Source organism: Somniosus microcephalus, chromosome 1, assembly GCF_052327205.1.
Source record: "Somniosus microcephalus isolate GS21.2 chromosome 1, FLI_Smic_1.0, whole genome shotgun sequence".
Classification (NCBI taxonomy): Eukaryota; Metazoa; Chordata; class Chondrichthyes; order Squaliformes; family Somniosidae; genus Somniosus; species Somniosus microcephalus.
In genome coordinates, this window is record NC_140987.1 from 35,207,462 (window position 1) to 35,227,036 (window position 19,575).

Here is a 19,575-nt window from a genome sequence, read left to right on the forward strand (position 1 = left end):
ACTGGGGATAACTCCCCTGCTCTTCTTCAATATAGTGCCATGGGATTTTTTACGTCCACCTGAGAGAGTAGATGGGGCCTCGGTTTAACGTCTCATCCAAAAGACGGCACCTCCGACAGTGCAGCGCTCCCTCAGCACTGCATTGGAGTGACAGCCTAGATTTTTGTGCTCAAGTCTCTGGAGTGAGACTTGAACCCACAACCTTCTGACTCAGAGGCAAGAGTGCTACCAACTGAGGCACGGCTGATTCATATTTCCTGATTATATGGTCCTCCATGCTATTTTAATGATGTAACCTACTGTCTAAAGATTAAAAGTGCCCTCCCTTAGGGTGCATTTACACTGCAGTTTTAGCATGAGTGCACAATGATTTCACACTAACAGTGAACAGGCACTGTAAACCCAGAGTCAGGACCCAGTGCAAAATGAAGTGAAGCCCCCTGGAGGCCTCGCACTGATGCTGGATTTTGATATGGTGTGGATTGGAGATCTAGAGGGTTATCAAACCTGATTGACAAAGTTTTCAGGGGGTATATTTATAACAACAACAACAACTTGCATTTATATAGCGCCTTCAACTTAGTAAAACATCCCAAGGTGCTTCACGGGAGCGATTATCAAACAAAATTTGACACCGAGCCACATAAGGAGATAATAGGACAGGGGACCAAAAGCTTGGTCAAAGAGGTAGGTTGTTAAGGAACGTCTTAAAGGAACATAAGGAACAGGAGCAGGAGTCGGCCAGTCGGCCCCTCGAGCCTGCTCCGCCATTCAATAAGATCATGGCTGATCCAATCTTGGCCTCAACACCACTTTCCCGCTCTCTCCCCATACCCCTTGTAGTTCGAATGTCTGTCAATCTCTGCCTTGAATATATTCAATGACTCCGCCTCCACAGCTCTCTGGGGTAGAGAATTCCAAAGATTCACGACCCTCTGAGAGAAGAAATTCCTCCTAATCTCCGTCTTAAATCGGCGACTCCTTATTCTGAAACTATGCCTCGTAGTTCTAGATACCCCTACTAGGGGAAACATTCTCTCCAGGAGGAGAGAGAGAGAGAGAGGCACAGCAGTTTAGGGAAGGAGGGAGTCCCAGAGCTTAGCACCTAGGCAGCTGAAGGCCCTAAGCTCTGGAACCTACTTCCTCTGAACGTAGATGTTTAGAGAGCAGGGATTCTTCTCCTGCGTTCAAAACTATTTGTGTCAACCACCAGAAGCTGACCAACAGCTTCAAACAGCTGGCACAGCATCTAAGAAGATGACAGCTGAAGAATAGCTGTGATTATAAGCCCATAACAAGTAGTTACACAGGCTTTTCTAATCTAAACTGAAGGTATATACAACATTACTTTGTTTGTATTCGAGAAAAAAATATGAGTACATGAAAGGCTGAAAGGAGAAATCCATGTATTGAAGGCACAAATTAGTGGTGCATCTCTGAGGAAACAGAAACATAGAAGATAGGAGCAGGAGTAGGCCATTCGGCCCCTCGAGCCTACTCCGCCATTCAGTGAGATCATGGCTGATCATCCAAATTCAGTACCCTGTCCCTGCCTTCTCCCCATATCCCTTGTTCCCTTTAGCCTTAAGAAATATATCTAACTCCTTCTTGAATATATTTAATGAATTGGCCTCAACTGCTTTCTGTGGTAGAGAATTCCACAGGTTCACCACTCTCTGAGTGAAGAAATTCCTCCTCATCTCTGTCCTAAATGGCTTACCCCTTATCCTTAGTCTGTGACCCCTGGTTCTGGACTCCCTCGCCATCGGGAACATCCTTCCTGCATCTAGTCTGTCTAGTCCTGTTAGAATTTTATAAGTTTCAATGAGATCCCCTCTCATTCTTATAAACTCCAGTGGATATAAGCCCAATCGACCCAATCTCTCCTCATACGTCATTCCTGCCATCCTAGGTATCAGTCTGGTGAATCTTCGCTGCACTCCCTCCATGGCAAGAACATCCTTCCTCAGATAAGGCGACCAAAACTGCACACAATACTCAAGGTGTGGTCTCACCAAGGCCCTGTACAACTGCAGCAAGACATCCTTGTTCCTGTACTCGAACCCTCTCGCTACAAAGCCAACATACCATTTGCCTTCTTAACCGCCTGCTGCACCTGCATGCTTACCTTCAGCAACTGATGCACAATAACACCCAGGTCTCGTTGCACTTCCCCTTCTCCCAATCTATTGCCGTTCAGATAATAATCTGCCTTCCTGTTTTTGCCACCAAAGTGGATAACCTCGCATTTATCCACATTATACTGCATCTGCCCAATCACCCAACCTGTCCAAATCATACTGGAGTTTCTCGGCATCCTCCTCACAGCACACACGCCCACCCAGCTTTGTGTCATCTGCAAACTTGGAGATATTACATCTAGTTCCCTCGTCTAGATCATTATATATTGTGACTAGCTGGGGTCCTAGGACCGATCCCTGCGGTACCCCACTAGTCACTGCCTGCCACTCGGAAAAAGACCCATTTATTCCAACTCTTTGCTTCCTGTCTGCCAACCAGTTCTCTATCCAAGTCAGTACCTTGCCCCCAATCCCATGTGCTTTAACTTTGCCCGCTAATCTCTTATGCGGGACCTTATCGAAAACCTTCTGAAAGTCCAAATACACCACATCCACTGGTTCTCCCTTATCTATTCTACCAGTTACATCTTCAAAAAATTCCAGTAGATTAGTCAAGCACGATTTACCTTTTGTAAATCCATGTTGACTTTGTCCGATCCTGTCACTGTTTTCCAAGTGCTCAGCTATTACATCCTTTATAATGGACTCTAGCATTTTCCCCACTACCGATGTCAGGCTTACTGGTCTGTAATTCCCTGCTTTCTCTCTACCACCCTTTTTGAATAGTGGGGTAACATTAGCTACCCTCCAATCCATGGGTACTGTTCCAGATTCCAGCAAATTTTGGAAGATGATCAGCAATGCATCTACTATTTCTAGGGCCACTTCCTTAAGTACCCTAGTATGTAGATTATCAGGCCCTGGGGATTTATCGGCCTTCAATCCCGTCAATTTCCCTAACAGCATTTCCCTACAAATACTGATTTCTTTCAGTTCCTCCCTCTCATTAGACCCTATGTTCCCCGACATCTCTGGGAGGTTATTTGTGTCCTCCTTTGTGAAGACAGAACCAAAGTATGTATTATTTGGGCCGCCATTTCTTTGTTCCCCATTATAAATTCCCCTGATTCTGACTGCAAGGGACATACGCTTGACTTCACCAATCTTTTTCTCTTCACATATCTATAGAAGCTTTTACAGTCAGTTTTTATGTTCCCCGCAAGCTTACTCTCATACTCTATTTTCCCTCTCTTAATTAATCCCTTTGTCCTCCTTTGCTGAATCCTAAACTGCTCCCAATCGTCAGGTTTACTGCTTTTTCTGGCCAATTTATAGGTCTTCTCCTTGGATCTTATACTATCCCTAATTTCCCTTGTTAGCCATGGTTGAGTCACCTTTTTTGTTTTATTTTTATGCCAAACTGGGATGAACAAATTCTGTAGTTTATCCATGCGATCTTTAAATGTTTGCCATTGCCTATCCACCGTCAACCCTTTGAGTAACATTCCCCAATCAATCCTACCCAACTTGCGCCTCATACCATCATAGTTTCCTTTATTTAAATTCAGGAAGGGGTTGGGGGTCTGGTAGTATGCTCTCCTAGAAAATATTGAACTTTACAATAAAAATGGTGCATTCTAGTTAATTTTATACCTCATGTAATTAATAGATTTTTAAACGAAAACAAAAGGGAAAAAACATAGTGATATTAGGATTTTCAATACACCAACCAGACCATAATTTATCTGAAAGTTACTTCAAGAGTCACTCTCCCACTTCAACCCCACACCCCATTTTAGAGAAGTACCCCATGTAACTGTCCACCCTTCACAGAGACACCCTCCTCAACTCTTCCAAATCTTACTGGCACTATACTTTCATTCTCCCCTCAATTCAACCTCGTACTCTTCCCCACCACACCTCCCCCCGGCCCTGAATTCAAACTGCACTCTTCTTCCTATCCAATTCAGTTCAAACTCATACTCCTCTTCTACCACCCTGTAAATGCTGGAATTCTCCCTTACCCTTTCCCCTCAGTTAATGTTGGTGCTCTCCTTTCCCAGGTTCTGCACCATTCCCTCTATCCTTCATTTCTCTCTCCTGACTACTCCACTGCTCTTCTGGCTGGCCCTCCTATCTTCCACCTTTCTAACTCACACCAAGTCCCGTTCACCCATCACCCCTGTGCTTGCCGACGTATATTGGCTCCTGGTCCACCAACGCCTCAATTTTAAAATTCTTATCCTCGTGTTCAAACGCCACTATGGCCTCCCCCTCCCTATCTCTGCAACCTCCTTCAGCCCTACAACCCTCTGAGAACTTTGTGCTTCTCCAACCTGGCTTCTTGTACATCCCCCGCTTCCATCGCTTCACCAGTGGTGGCCATGCTTTCAGCCGTCTAGGCCCTAAACTTTGGAATTCCCTCTTTGCCTCTCTCCTCTTTCAAGACATTGCTTAAACCGACCTCTTGGATGAAGCCACCTGTCCTAATGTCTCCTTCTTTTGGGCTCCGTGTCAATTTTTGTCTGCTTACACTCATGCGAAACACATTGGGACCTTTTATGTTTTCCCTCTCTCTCCCTCATTGCCATCCGTTCCCTTACCCTCCTTCCCACTCCCCAGTCCCGCTCCTACTTGATTGCTGCTGCTAATGCACCAGACAGGCCTTTCTACCCTGAATGCCACTCCTTCGAGGATAAGAATTTTAAAATTGAGGCGTTGGTGGACCAGGAGCCAATATACGTCGGCAAGCACAGGGGTGATGGGTGCCTCTAAACACTGTAGTCGTGCACTCTGTTTTTCTTGATCGCCTACATATTCGGAGACCAAATTCTTTCCATTAAGTGGCAGGAGCAGTGTTGAGGGGATGTTGGCCTGAGCGAGAACACTGACGTTGGTGCACCTATCCTGCCAATGGATTTGCAGGATCTTGCAGAGGCAGCATTGGTGGTACCTCTCCAGCGCTTTTAGGTGCCTGCTGTACATGGTCCATGTCTCTGAAGCATGCAGCAGGGCGGGTATCACTGCTGCTCTGTTGACCATGAGCTTAGTGCTGGGTTTCAGGTCCTGGTCTTCAAACACTCTCTTCCTCAGGTGACCGAAGACTGCGCTGCCACACTGAAGGCGGTGTTGGATTTCGTCATCGACATCTGCCCTTGTTGACAGTAGCTCGATCAGCTCCGATGGACGGGTCACATCGTCCGCATGCCCGATACGAGACTCCCAAAACAAGCGCTCTACTCGGAGCTCCGACACGGCAAGAGAGCCCCAGGTGGGCAGAGGAAATGCTTCAAGGACACCCTCAAAGCCTCCTTGAAAAAGTACAACATCCCCACTGACACCTGGGAATCCCTGGCCCAAGACTGCACAAAGTGGAGGAGAAGCATCCGGGAAGGTGCTGAACACCTCGAGTCTCTTCGCCGAGAGCAAGCGGAAGCCAAGCGCAGGCAGCGCAAGGAGCGCACGTCAACCCAAGCACCCCTCCCACCCACCCCTTTAACCACCGTCTGTCCCACCTGTGACAGAGACTGTAGGTCCTGCATTGGACTCATCAGTCACCTGAGAACTCATTTTTAATGTGGAAGCAAGTCATAAGAACATAAGAAGTAGGAGCAGGAGTAGGCCATACGGCCCCTCGGGCCTGCTCCGCCATTCAATAGGATCATGGCTGATCCGAATCCAGACTCACGTCCACTTCCCTGCCCTCTCCCCGTAACCCCTAATTCCCTTATCTGCTAGGAAACTGTCTATCTCCGTTTTAAATTTATTTAATGTTGCAGCTTCCACAGCTCTCTGGGGTAGCAAATTCCATAGATTTACTACCCTCTGAGTGAAGAAGTTTCTCCTCATCTCAGTTTTGAAAGGGCAGCCCCTTATTCTTAGATTATGCCCCCTAGTTCTAGTCTCACCCATCAGTGGAAACATCCTCCCCGCATCCACCCAATCAAGCCCCCTCACAAGTCATCCTCGGTTCCGAGGGACTGCCTAAGGGAGAGAGAGAGTGTTGAGGGGAGAATCGTCAGTTCCGGTTTATTTGCAGCAGGACATGGGTCGGAGAGGGACTGAGAAACGAGGGGCATGGTCAGCGCTGATTTTTTTTTTATCATGAGATGATGCCATGCTAATGGTCTCCCAAAACGCATACGGTTGACTTACATGTAAAATCAGGGTTCTTGAGTTGCCGGCTTTCTGAGATCTGTGTCAGCTTTTTTTTTAGCTGTTGGTCAGCTTTTGCATTGTTTTTCCAGGTTGGCATATCTGCAGAATGCAATACCCAAGTTGTAAATCTAAATTGGCAGCATTCCCAAATCCTTCCCTCAAACACCTCCAAAATTAGTTTAACTTGCTCTTCATTTCATTTTTGTTTAATTAGTGGGGACTCCTCCCGATGTCCTGGCCAACAGTCTTCCCTCTGTGAGCCCCATCTAAAATAGATTAACTTCATTGCCTTTTGTGGGACCTTGCCGTGTACAAAATGGCTGCCACATAACATGATCCATTGCATTGTATAACAACAACAATAACTTGTATTTATATAGCGCCTTTAATGTCCCAAGGCGCTGCATAGGAGTATTAGAAGACCAAAAATTTGACACCGAGCCACATAAGGAGAAATTAGGGCAGGTGACCAAAGGCTTAAAGAGGTAGGTTTTAAGGAGTGTTTTAAAGGAGGAAAAAGAGGTAGAGAGGCAGAGAAGTTTAGGCAGGAAATTCCAGAGCTTAGGGCCTAGGCAACAGAAGGCACTGCCACCAATGTTTGAGTGATTATAATTAGGGATGCTCAAGAGGGAAGAATTAAGGGAGCGCAGATATCTCGGGGGGTTGTGAGGCTGGAGGAGATTACAGAGATAGGGAGGGGCGAGGCCATGGAGGAATTTGAAAACAAGGATGAGAATTTTGAAATCGAGGCATTGCTTAACCGGGAGCCAAGGTAGGTCAGCGAGCACAGGGATGATGGGTGAATGAGATTTGGTGCGAGTTAGGACATGGGCAGCCAATTTTTGGATGACCTCAAGTTTATGTAGGGTAGAATGTAGGAGCCAGGAGTAAGAACATAAGAAATAGGAGCAGGAGTAGGCCGTTCGGCCCTTCGAGCCTACTCCGCCATTCAGTGAGATCATGGCTGATCTTCTGCCTCAATTCCATTCACCGGCCCTATCGCCATATGCCTTGATGCCCTTACAGTAGTCAGAAATCTATCGACTTCTGTTTTGAATATACCCAATGACTGAGCCTCCACAGCCCTCTGGGACAGAGAATTCCAAAGATTCACCACCCTCTGTGTGAAGAAATTTCTTCTCATCTCAGTCCTGAATGACCTATCCTTTATCCTGAGGCTGTGGCCCCTGGTTCTAGACTCCCCAGCCAAGGGAAACATTCTCCCAGCATCCACCCTATTAAGCCATGTAATAATTTTGTATGCTTCAATGAGATCCTCTCTCATTCTTCTGAATTCAAGAGAATACAGGCCTAGTTTACTCAATCTCTTCTCATACGACAGTCCCGCCATCCCAGGAATCAAAATCGTGAACCTTCGTTGCACTCCCTCTATGGCAAGTATATCCTTCCTTAGGTAAGGAGACCAAAATTGTACACAGTACTCCAGGTGTGGCCTCACCAAGGCCCTATATAATTGGAGTAAGACGTCTTTACTCCTGTACTCAAATCCTCTTGTAATGAAGGCCAGCATACCATTTGCCTTTCTAATGGCTTGCTGCACCTGCACATTCACTTTCAGTGACTCATGTACAAGGACACCCAGGTCCCTTTGAGCATCTGCATTCCCCAATCTTTCACCATTTAGGAAATACTCTGCCTTTCTGTTTTTTCTACCAAAGTGGATAACTTCACATTTATCCACATTATATTCCATCTGACATGCCATGTTCTCGCCCACTCACTGAGCCTGTTGAGATCCCCTTGAAGCCTCTTCACATCCTCTTCACAACTGACACTGCCACCTAGCTTTGTGTCATCGGCAAATTTGGCAATGTTACATTTAGTCCCCTCATCCAAATCATTGATATAGATTGTGAATAGCTGGGGCCCAAGCACCGATCCTTGCGGTACCCCACTAGTCACAGCCTGCCATCCTGAAAAAGACCCGTTTATCCCTACTCTTTGTTTTCTGTCTGTTAACCAATTCTCAATCCATGCCAGTATATTACCCCCAATTCCATGTGCCCTAATTTTGTTCACCAACCTCTTGTGCAGGACCTTATCGAAGACCTTCTGAAAATCCAAATACACCACATCTACCGGTTCCTCTTTGTCTACTCCACTAGTTACATCCTCAAAGAACTCTAGTAGGTTTGTCAAACAGGATTTCCCTTTCATAAATTCATGTTGACTCTGCCCAATCTCACTATTAGTTTCTAAGTGCCCAGTTATTGCATCCTTTATAATAGATTCCAGCATTTTCCCAACTACTGATGTGAGGCTAACAGGTCTGTAGTTCCCCGTTTTCTCTCTCCCTCCTTTCTTAAATAGCGGGGTTACATTTGCTACCCTCCAATCTGCAGGAACTGTTCCAGAATGGCAATAGATTGGGAGAAGGGGAAGTGCAAAGAGACCTGGGTGTTATTGTGCACCAGTCGCTGAAGGTAAGCATGCAGGTGCAGCAGGCGGTTAAGAAGGCAAATGGTATGTTGGCCTTCGTAGCAAGAGGGTTCGAGTACAGGAACAAGGATGTCTTGCTACAGTTGTACAGGGCCTTGGTGAGGCCGCACCTTGAGTATTGTGTGCAGTTTTGGTCGCCTTACCTGAGGAAGGACGTTCTTGCCATGGAGGGAGTGCAGCGAAGATTCACCAGGCTGATACCTGGGATGGCAGGAATGACGTATGAGGAGAGATTGTGTTGATTGGGCTTATACTCACTGGAGTTTAGAAGATTGAGAGGGGATCTCATCGAAACCTATAAAATTCTGTCAGGCCTGGACAGACTAGATGCAGGAAGGATGTTTCTGATGGCCGGGGAGTCCAGAACCAGGGGTCATAGTCTAAGGATAAGGGGTAAGCCATTTAGGACTGAAATGAGGAGGAATTTCTTCACCCAGAGAGTGGTGAACCTGTGGAATTCTCTACCACAGAGGGCGGTGGAGGCCAATTCATTAAATATATTCAAGAAAGAGTTGGATATATTTCTTGAGGCTAAAGGGATCAAGGGATATGGGGAGAAGGCAGGGACAGGGTACTGAATTTGGATGATCAGCCATGATCTCATTGAATGGCGGAGCAGGCTCGAAGGGCCGAATGGCCTACTCCTGCTCCTATCTTCTATGTTTCTATGTTTCTATAGAATTTTGGAAGATGACAACCAATGCGTCCACTATCCCAATGGCCACCTCTTTCAAAACCCTAGGATGTTGGTCATCCGGTCCTTGGGATTTATCAACTTTTAGTCCCATTAATTTTGCTAGTACTGTTTTTTTACTAATAATAATTCCTTTTAAGTTCCTCATTCTCGCCACACCCTGGGTTTTCTCGTATTTCTGGGGTGTTTTTTGTGTCTTCCTCCGTGAAGACAGAAACAAAGTATTTATTTAATTTCTCTGCCATTTCCTCATTCCCCATTATAAATTCTCCTGTCTCTGACTGTAAAGGACCTACATTTACCTTCACCAGTCTTTTCCTTTTCACATACCTATAGAAGCTTTTACAATCCGTTTTTATATTTTTCGCTAGTTTGTGCTCACATTCCATTTTCCCTTTCTTTATCAATTTCTTGGTCCCCCTTTGCTGATTGCTAAAAAGATCCCAATCCTCAGGCTGACCGCTTTTTCTGGCAACTTTATAAGCTTCCTCCTTTGACTTAATACTAGCTTTAATTTCTTTTGTTAGTCATGGTTGGATCACTTTTCCTTTTGGGTTTTTATAGTTGGAATAGTCAACTCTAGAGGTAACAAAGGCATGGATGAGGGTTTCAGCAGCAGATGAGCTGAGGCAAGGACGGAGACGGGGAATGTTGCGGAGGTGGAAATAGGCGGTCTTAGTTATGCCGCGATATGTGGTCGGAAGCTCATTTCAGGGTCAAATATGACACTAGGTTTCAAACAGCATTGTTCAGCCTCAGATAGATGTTAGGGAAAGGGATGGAGTCAGTGGCTCGGGAACGGAGTTTGTGGCGGGGGCCGAAAATAATGAATTTGGTCTTCCCAATATTTAATCGGAAAATAATTCTGCTCATCCAGAACTGGATGTCGGACAAGCAGTCTGACAATTTAGAGACCGTGGAGGGGTCGAGAGAAGTGGTGGTGAGGTAGAGCTGAGTGTCATCAGCGCACATGTGGAAACTGACGCTGTGTTTTCAGATGATATGGGATATTTCTGAGACTTGATAATGTGCAAGCTTGCTTTCTTCCAACAATTGGTCTCTCCTACATCTTATTTATTTAGGTGATAGGATGAGATGAAGTAAGGTGGCTCGTGTGACCGGCATAGGTGGGCCGAATGGCCTGTTTTTTTTTATTCGTTCCTGGGATGTGGGCATCGCTGGCAAGGCCAGCATTTATTGCCCATCCCTGATTGCCCTTGAGAAGGTGGTGGTGAGTTGCCTTCTTGAACCGTTGCAGTCTGTGTGGTGAAGGTACTCCCACAGTGCTGTTAGGGAGGGAGTTCCAGGATTTTGACCTAATGATGATGAAGGAACCGCGATATATTTCCAAGTCAGGATGGTGTGTAACTTGAAGGGGAACTTGCAAGTGATGGTGTTCCAATGCCCCTGCTGCCCTTGTCCTTCGAGGTAGCAGAGGTCGCGGGTTTGGGAAGTGCTGTCGAAGAAGTCTTGGCGAGTTGCTGCAGTGCATCCTATAGATGGTACACACTGCAGCCACAGTGTGCTGGTGGTGGAGGGTGTTAAAGTTTAAGGTGGTGGATGGGGTGCCAATCAAGCGGACTGCTTTGTTCTGGATGGTGTCGAGCTTCTTGAATGTAATTGGAGCTGCACTCATCCAGGCAAGTGGAGAGTATTCCAGCACACTCCTGACTTGTGCCTTGTAGATAGTGGAAAGGCTTTGGGGAATCAGAAGGTGAGACACTCGCCGCAGAATAGCCAGCCTCTGACCTGCTCTTGTTGTCACAGTATTTATGTGGCTGGTCCAGTTAAGATTCTGATCATGGCGAGCCCCCAGGATGTTGATGGTGGGGATTCAGCGATGATAATGACATTAAATGTCATGGGGTGGTGGTTAGTCTCTCTCTTGTTGGAGATAGTCATTGCCTGGTACTTGTGGGGTGCGAATGTTACTTGCCACTTATCAGCCTGAATGTCGTCCAGGTCTTGCTGCATGGACGGCGTCATTATCTGGGGAGTTGCGAATGGATCTGTACACTGTGCAACCATCAGCGAACATCCCCACTTCGAACCTTACGATGGAGGGAAGGTCATTAACGAAGCAGTTGAAGATGGTTGGGCCTAGGACACTGCTCTGAGGAACTCCTGGGACTGAGATGATTGACCTCCAACCACCACAATAATCTTCCTTTGTGCTAGGTATGACTCCAGCCAGTGGAGAGATTTCACCCTGATTCCCATTGACTTCATGTACAGCAGGCACTTCAAAGCACTGGAGAGGTACCACCAACGCTGCCTCCCCAAGATCCTGCCAATCCATTGGCAGGATAGGTGCACCAACGTCAGTGTTCTTGCTCAGGCCAACATCCCCAGCACCGAAGTTTTGACCACGCTGAATCAGCTCCGATGGACGGGCCACATCGTCCGCATGCCCGATACGAGACTCCCAAAACAAGCACTCTGCTCGGAGCTCCAGTATGGCAAGATAGCCCCAGGTGGGCAGAGGAAACGCTTCAAGGACACCCTCAAAGCCTCCTTGAAAAAGTGTAATATCCCCATCGATACCTGGGAATCCCTGGCCCAAGGCTGCACAAAGTGGAGGAGAAGCATCCGGGAAGGCGCCGAACACCTCGAGTCTCTTCGCCGGGAGCAAGCAGAAGCCAAGCACAGGCAGCGCAAGGAGCGCACGTCAACCCAGGCACCCCACCCACCCGCCCCTTCAACCACCGTCTGCCCCACCTGTGACAGAGACTGTAGGTCCCGCATTGGACTCATCAGTCACCTGCGAACTCATTTTTAATGTGGAAGCAAGTCATCCTCGGCTCCGAGGGACTGCTAAAGGTGTCGCAGCAGGAGTCCATGTGTTCTAACAGATTGCTAGGGATGCCGAGGTGCTGTGAGTGGATCAGTGGAGCAGGAATCAGCTCTCCCCTCTCAGGATGACAGCATTCCTGCTCCCACCACTGCCACTCCACCATTGCCCGTGCCTCTGCCTGTCACCCAGCCAGCCCAGACTGCTGCCACCCATGCTGAGGTGGTGCAGTTTGCAGCCGGGCCTTCCAGTCTTAAAGCTTGTCTAGGACGTCCTGCAAGGCCATCTGAAGTCTTCCGCATGGAATCTCAGCAGCCTTCCAACCACCGTGGTGCAGCCACTGGGCCAACACTTTGTAGGAGCACTAGAGTAGGCAAAGGCACAGTAATGAGAGGCACTAAGGGATTGCGCAAGGGTGAATAGTTAATATTTTTGTTGTAAATATGTATTCATTGATTATTGATAAATTTATTAATTGAGTTTGGATTCTTTTGTGGTGTGTCTCATTTCAGCTTTGCGCTGTGATATGGCCTGCAACAGGGATGGAATGATGGGGATGTGGTGAGCAACGGGGGTCTGGGGTTAATTCATTTGAACCACAGTCACAGACTTCCCTTTCAGAAGGCCGATTGAGTGGCTGCCTCCTCCCTCGCGCCTGTACCTTGTCCTCCTCGTCTTCTTCGTCCGCCTCCTCCTCTCCCTCTTCCTCCACCTGAGGTGATCCCGCAATCCCTAGTGGCAAGGGCTGGGCCCTCATGATGGCCAAATTGTGGAGCATGCAACAGACTACAACGAAATGGGACACCTGCTCCGGCGAGTACTGGAGGCCTTCTCCCGAGCGGTCAAGGCAGCGGAACCGTTGTTTGAGCACCATGATGGTCCATTCAATGATGGCTCTCATTATAAGAGTGCTGTGCAGGAGTATTGTAGTTGCAGAGGGGAGTCTTGAGCCAGGTGGAGAGTGGATTGCCCTTGTCTCCGACCAGTCAGCGCGAGCTTGACGTGGTGGCTGGAAGAGTGCTGGCACACTGGTCTGGCACAGGATGAAGGCATCGTGATTGCTGCCAGGATAGCAGGGGTTCACATTGAGGATCGCACACCAACTGCACATTAAGTGAGTGGTAGCTGTTGCGGTTACGGAAGATCTCAGGATTGTTATGCGGTGCCCGCAAAGCCATGTGGGTGCAGTCAATGGTGCCCTGCATCATGGGGAATCCCACTATCCTGGCAAAGCCACATGCATGCTCGTCCTGCTTCTCTCTGGTGATGGGGAAGGAAATGTAGTCCCTTCTCCTACTGTAACTTCCCGGATGCAACGATGGGATGGCGAACTGCGAGCTGTTAACTATGTCTCCTGTTGCAGACTGGAAGGATCTGCTGGCAAAGAAATTGAGGGCGACGATGACCTTTATTGCCACTGAGAGAGCCGTGGTCGCCCTGATCTGAGGCTGGAGGTCTGGTTGCAGGAGGTGGCAGACTTCCTTGGTGAAGCGGAGCCTTCTAATACAATGCTTATCGCTTAATTGGAGGTAGGAGAAGTGCTCTTGAAATATCCTAGGAAGGTAAGACCTCCTGTTGAGAGCCCTGATGGCCCTCCTCTTCCGTCTGGCCACATGTTCCAGTCTTTCTCGCTGCCTCGGCTCTCTCCACCTTAGATCCTGGAGGGCAAGGTTGACTACCAGTACAGCCCCCATTACTGTAACCAAGTGCAACAGTTTAATTTTTTAAAGAATAAATGTAGCTACCTTTTAGTTGCCACAACATTCTTGATACTAAACAATGTTGAAATGATGGAATGAGACAGTTCCACTATGTGAAACTGACAAGAAAGCACTGAAACTCCACTAACCTACAGCTGCGACCCATTACTGATGATCCCTTTAAATAATGTCCCTGGAGCCAGCTTTCTGTTGCTTCACGCCAGCTCTCCCTGTCGCTGTTTCCTCCAGGCACTAAGGTAGGTGGCGACAATCAATTTTGCAGGTCGGGCTTCCAGTGAGAGTCACTATCTGCGTGGCGTTGACGTTCCTGGCAATAACGCTTACCGACGGCGCTATGGGAGGTGGGGTTTGGCGTGTGGCGTTGGAGTCGCTTCGTCCTGGCGATACTGCTGTAGCACCCCATTGGTGCCCTCTACTGGTGCAAATGGGCCGAGTTATCCCCCCAATGTGTCAGGTGTGGCTCAGTGGGTAGCGCTCTCGCCTCTGAGTCAAAAGATTGTGTGTTCAAATCCCACTCTAGAGACTTGAGCACAAAAATCTAGGCTGATACTTCAGTGCAGTACTGAGGGAAGTGCGGCACTGTTGGAGGTGCTGGCTTTCAGATGAGACCTTAAACCGAGGCCCCGTCTGCCCTCTCAGGTGGATGTATAAGATCCCATGGCACTATTTCTAAGAAGAGCAGGGGAGTTATCCCGGGTGTCCTGGCCAATATTTATCCCTCAACCAACATCACTGAAAACAGATTATCTGGTCATCATCACATTGCTGTTTGTGGGAGCTTGCTGTGCGCAAATTGGCTGCCGCGTTTCCTACATTACAAGTGACTTCAAAAGCACTTCTGGCTGTAAAGCGGTTTGGGACGACCCGAGATTGTGAAAGGTGCTGTAGAAATAGAATATTTTTTAAATAAGGTAGATGGATATGGTGATGTGGTTAGATGAAGGGGGCTGGGAGGCCCATGTGGAGCATAGACACCAGCATTGACCAGTTGGGCTGAATGGCCTGTTGTTCCTCTTTTGGTAGCACCAATCAAAAATAAACAAATAAACTGTAACTAATAGAACATTAAATAAATGTTAACAAATCAAATCAGAATTTGGTTATCCAAATCAATTATGCACTCCAGTCCCCGAGGCGCAATGGCCTGTTGTTGAGCTGTAAATAATAGGTAATTGTTGTAAAAATATATTCCAAGTGTTGTTATATCAGTGCCAGTGGAAGGGGCAAATTCGATCAGTGAAAGAAACATCCTGACAACAGGAGAAACGACTTACTTATTATAAGGACAGGAAACCAGAACTGTTTATAACTAAACAGTTTTAGGATGCACAAAAAAAAACCCGAGCTTCAATTTCTCTTCAATGTGCGGCGCCGCCAGATCCGCGCGGGAAACCAGAGGACGGGAAGCGCGAGGAGGCAGTTAGAGAGAGAACCAATCACCTTCAAAGGGCGGAGCGAGGAAACCTGTCAATCACATTTAATGGGCGGGACGAGGAAACCTGTCAATCACACTCAAAGGGCGGGACGACGGTACCACGCCAATCACACACAATGGGCGGGGCAAGGAGGCCCGCCAATCACATGCAATAGGCGGGGCGAAGGGACCCGCCAATCACATTCAAAGGGCGGAGCCAGTAACGAGTCCCAGTGGGAAAGGCGGAGAGGCGGTTAACATTCAAACCGGACCGAGAGGCGGGGGAGCGACAGGTGAGGGAAGGTGGCGCAGCTCAGCCTCGGTTCACGGAATGACCCGTTGACAGGTTTATGATGCTGTGTGTGTTTTGTTCCGTCTCTTGCTCTTGTCTTTGCAGAAGTCCAGAGAGAGGCTGGATCGGCCGGGGTGTCCACGTTGCTCATCATCCCCTCACCCCCCATCTGCCCCTCCTACTCCTGCCCCTCGGCTCCCCCGCTCCTCACCCCCCCTCCCGCGCTCCCCCCCCCCCCCCCAGTCCCCCTCGCATAGACAAATTTCCAGGAGCTGATGGTTTCCATCTCAGAATATTAAAATAATAATGAGGAAATTGCAGATGTGTTAGTAATAATTTTCCAAAACACTGACTAATCTAGTTGAATTTTTTGAGGAAGGCGCTGCTAGAATGGTGGATAGTGGAGTGTTTATGAATTTCCAGAAGGTATTTAATATGGTTCCGCAAAAGATCGTGAGCGCAGAGTTGGAGGTAACCTTGTGACATGGGTTGCTGGTTGGTTGGAAGGTGGGAGACTAAGTAACGATCAAGGGAATGTACTCTGGTGCGATGTGACAAGTGGTGTTCCCCACTATCCTATAGGTTAATGACGACTTGGATGAAGGAATAGGAATATATCCAAATTTGCATATGACACTAAGTTAGGGAGCAAGAAGTTACAAAAAGACAGACAGCCTGAGTGGGCCCAACTACAACAGATGGAGTTCAATGGGGAAGAGTGAAGTCATCCACTTTGGATCTGAGACAGATCAGAATGTTTTCTTACGGGTGATAGGTGTGGAGGAGGAGAGAGATTTAGGTGTCCATGTACACCAATCACTAAAAATTAATCAAGTGGGTTAATGGTATGTTGGCCTTTATCTCAACAGGGCTGGAATACAAATGGGAGGAAGTGGGCTTCAGTTGAACAGATCCTTGATCAGACTCCATTTGGGGGACTGCATTCAGTTTTGGCACCAAACTTCAGGAAAGAAATACTAACCCTGGAGGGGGTACAGTGCAGATTCACCAGAATGAGGAGGATAGGTTCCATAAACTTGGTTTGTATTCCCTTGAATTTAGAAAGATTAGGGGTAATCTAATTCCAGGTGTTTAAAATGATAAAAGGATTCGATGGGATAGTACAGAGAAATTATTACCTCTGTTGGAGGAATCCAGAATAAGAGACATAATTTTAATATCAGAGGTAGGTAATTTAGGAATGAAACCAGGAAGTGAAACTTTGGCACTCTTTCTTCCCCCCCCCCGTTGTTGCTGGGCCAATTCAAATTTGCAAGACTGCGATCGATAGATTTTTGTTAGATAACGAGTATCAAGGGATATGGAGTAAATGGAGTTGAAGTACAGATTGGCAATTATGCATAGAAACATAGAAGATAGGAACAGGAGTAGGCCATTCGGCCCCTCGAGCCTGCTCCGCCATTCAATGTGATCATAGCTGATCATCCAAATTCAGTACCCTGTCCCTGCTTTCTCCCCATACCCCTTGATCCCTTTAGCCTTAAGAAATATATCCAACTCCTTCTTGAATATATTTAATGAATTGGCCTCTACTGCCTTCTGTGGTAGAGAATTCCACAGGTTCACCACTCTGGGTGAAGAAATTCCTCCTCATTTCTGTCCTAAATGGCCTACCCCTTATCCTTAGACTGTGACCCCTAGTTCTGGACTCCCCGACCATCGGGAACATCCTTCCTGCATCTAGTCTGTCCAGTCCTGTCAGAATTTTATAAGTTTCAATGCGATCCCCTCTCATTCTTCTAAACTCCAGCGAGTACAAGCCCAATCGACCCAATCTCTCCTCATACGTCATTCCTGCCACCCCAGGTATCAGCCTGGTGAATCTTCGCTGAACTCCTTACATGGCAAGAACATCCTTCCTCAGATAAGGCGACCAAAACTGCACACAATACTCAAGGTGTGGTCTCACCAAGGCCCTGTTCAACTGCAGCAAGACATCCTTGTTCCTGTACTCAAACCCTCTCGCTACGAAGGCCAACATACCATTTGCCGCCTTAACCGCCTGCTGCACCTTCAGCGACTGGTGCACAAGGACACCCAGGTCTCGTTGCACTTCCCCTTCTCCCAATCTATTGCCATTCAGATAATCTGCCTTCCTGTTTTTGCCACCAAAGTGGATAACCTCGCATTTATCCACGTTATATTGCATCTGCCATGCTTCTGCCCAATCACCCAACCTGTCCAAATCATCCTGGAGTTTCTCGGCATCCTCCTCACAGCACACACACCCACCCAGCTTTGTGTCGTCTACAAATTTGGAGATGTTACATCTAGTTCCCTTGTCTAGATCATTAATATATATTGTGACTAGCTGGGGTCCAAGGACCGATCCTTGCGGCACCCCACTAGTCACTGCCTGCCACTCGGAAAAAGACCCGTTTATTCCAACTCTTTGCTTCCTTTCTGCCAACCAGTTCTCTATCCAAGTCAATACCTTGCCCCCAATCCCATGTGCCTTAACTTTACACGCTAATCTCTCAATTGAATGGTAGAATGGGCTCGAGGGACTGAATGACTAACTGACTTATTCCTGTTCCTATGTAACCAAAAACAGATTTACTGGTTATTTGTCCCAGTTTGTGGGATCTTGCTGCGCTTGAAATGCCAGCTGGGTTTTCCTGTAGACTAGTCACCGCTTTCCAAAGTAATTAACTGGGTGAAGTGATTTTGAGATGTTCTTTTCTAGACAGACTAGATGCAGGAAGGATGTTCCCAATGGCGGGGGAGTGCCGAACCAGTGGTCACAGTCTAAGGATAAGGGGTAGGCCATTTAGGACAGAAATGAGGAGGAATTTCTTCACCCAGAGAGTGGTGAACCTGTGGAATTCTCTGCCACACAGGGCAGTTGAGGCCAATTCATTAAATATATTCAAGAAGGAGTTAGATATATTTCTTAAGGCTAAAGGGATCAAGGGACATGGGGAGAAGGCAGGGACAGGGTACTGAATTTGGATGATCAGCCATGATCTCATTAAATGGCGGAGCAGGCTCGAGGGGCTGAATGGCCTACTCCTGCTCCTATCTTCTATGTTTCGATGTTCCACAAACACCATTCAGTAAGTCTTCATGTGTGAGCCTAGAGCTGGGGAGCCCGTCATCCATAGGCTGAATCTGGCGCACGTTGAAATTTCATCCAGTCTATCTTCTATGTTTCTATCACTTCTATGTTTACCTTGCTTATCAGTACTGCTGTGGCGTTCACTGGTTAGCTAAAGTGACCGAGTCTCTGAACAACTTTTAATAAATTGCAATGAAGTAAGATGGGCCCACATACTTTTCGATCATTTGTGTGACCCTGTTGCTCATGTTGTTGTAGACCCAAGATGGCGACTGGCGATTTGCAAGGATCCCTTCGAAAATTAGAACAAGGACTTCGTTTATTGAATTATCCTCGAGATATTGATTATAATGGGTAAGAGACCATAATACAACCGTGTGATTGTTTACATGGGCCCAGGAGATTTTAAAAGTTTCTTTGTACTCATCGATGCGAGGGATGTTGGTGCTTGGAAATGGAACATTTTCCCATTTTGGGCATCCAGGGTTAGTATTGAGCAGTCTCGGGTTAAATATAGAAAGAAAGATTTGCATTTTTATAGCGCCTTTCACTACATCAGAATGCCGCAAAGCGCTTTATAGTCAACTAGTTGGGGGTGCCCGGCGTTGCCAGGGCAATTTTGGGCCGCGCGGTCTCCCTGTCCCTGTCTGTCCCCCATCTCTCTCCCTCTTCCCCTTTCCCTGTGCTGTCCTCTCCCTCCCTCCCCTCCCCCTCCCTCCCCTCTCCCTGCCTAGCGCCTGATCCCGGTGCCGTTGTGATAGCGGCCGTGCGGGGTCTAGTGCTTGAGGCGCGGTTGGGCCGAGACGGACCCGAGCTGAGCTCCCCAGCGGATCGCGCGGCTGACGGCCGGCTGCTACCGCTGCCGCTCCCCCGACCGCTGTGTGT

The 19,575-nt window shown here is 47.6% G+C and overlaps 2 protein-coding genes across 3 annotated transcripts in view; one reads left to right on the forward strand and one right to left on the reverse strand.

The window, feature by feature from the left end:
* fbxo8 (F-box protein 8) overlaps positions 1-19,575 on the reverse strand; it is a 120,434-nt gene that overhangs the window by 74,437 nt on the left and 26,422 nt on the right. The window lies entirely within an intron of this gene.
* The window catches only part of cep44 (centrosomal protein 44), a 71,754-nt gene continuing 67,685 nt past the window's right edge, over positions 15,507-19,575 (forward strand). Inside the window, exons 1-2 of one of the 2 annotated variants that reach the window (XM_085977697.1) lie at positions 15,507-15,612; positions 18,949-19,044. In XM_085977697.1, coding sequence (XP_085833823.1) covers positions 18,956-19,044 — 89 coding nt within the window. In that variant the 5' untranslated portion in view covers positions 15,507-15,612; positions 18,949-18,955. Of the gene's footprint in view, positions 15,678-18,948; positions 19,045-19,575 lie in introns of both variants that reach the window. The other variant, XM_085977692.1, reaches the window with a different exon arrangement.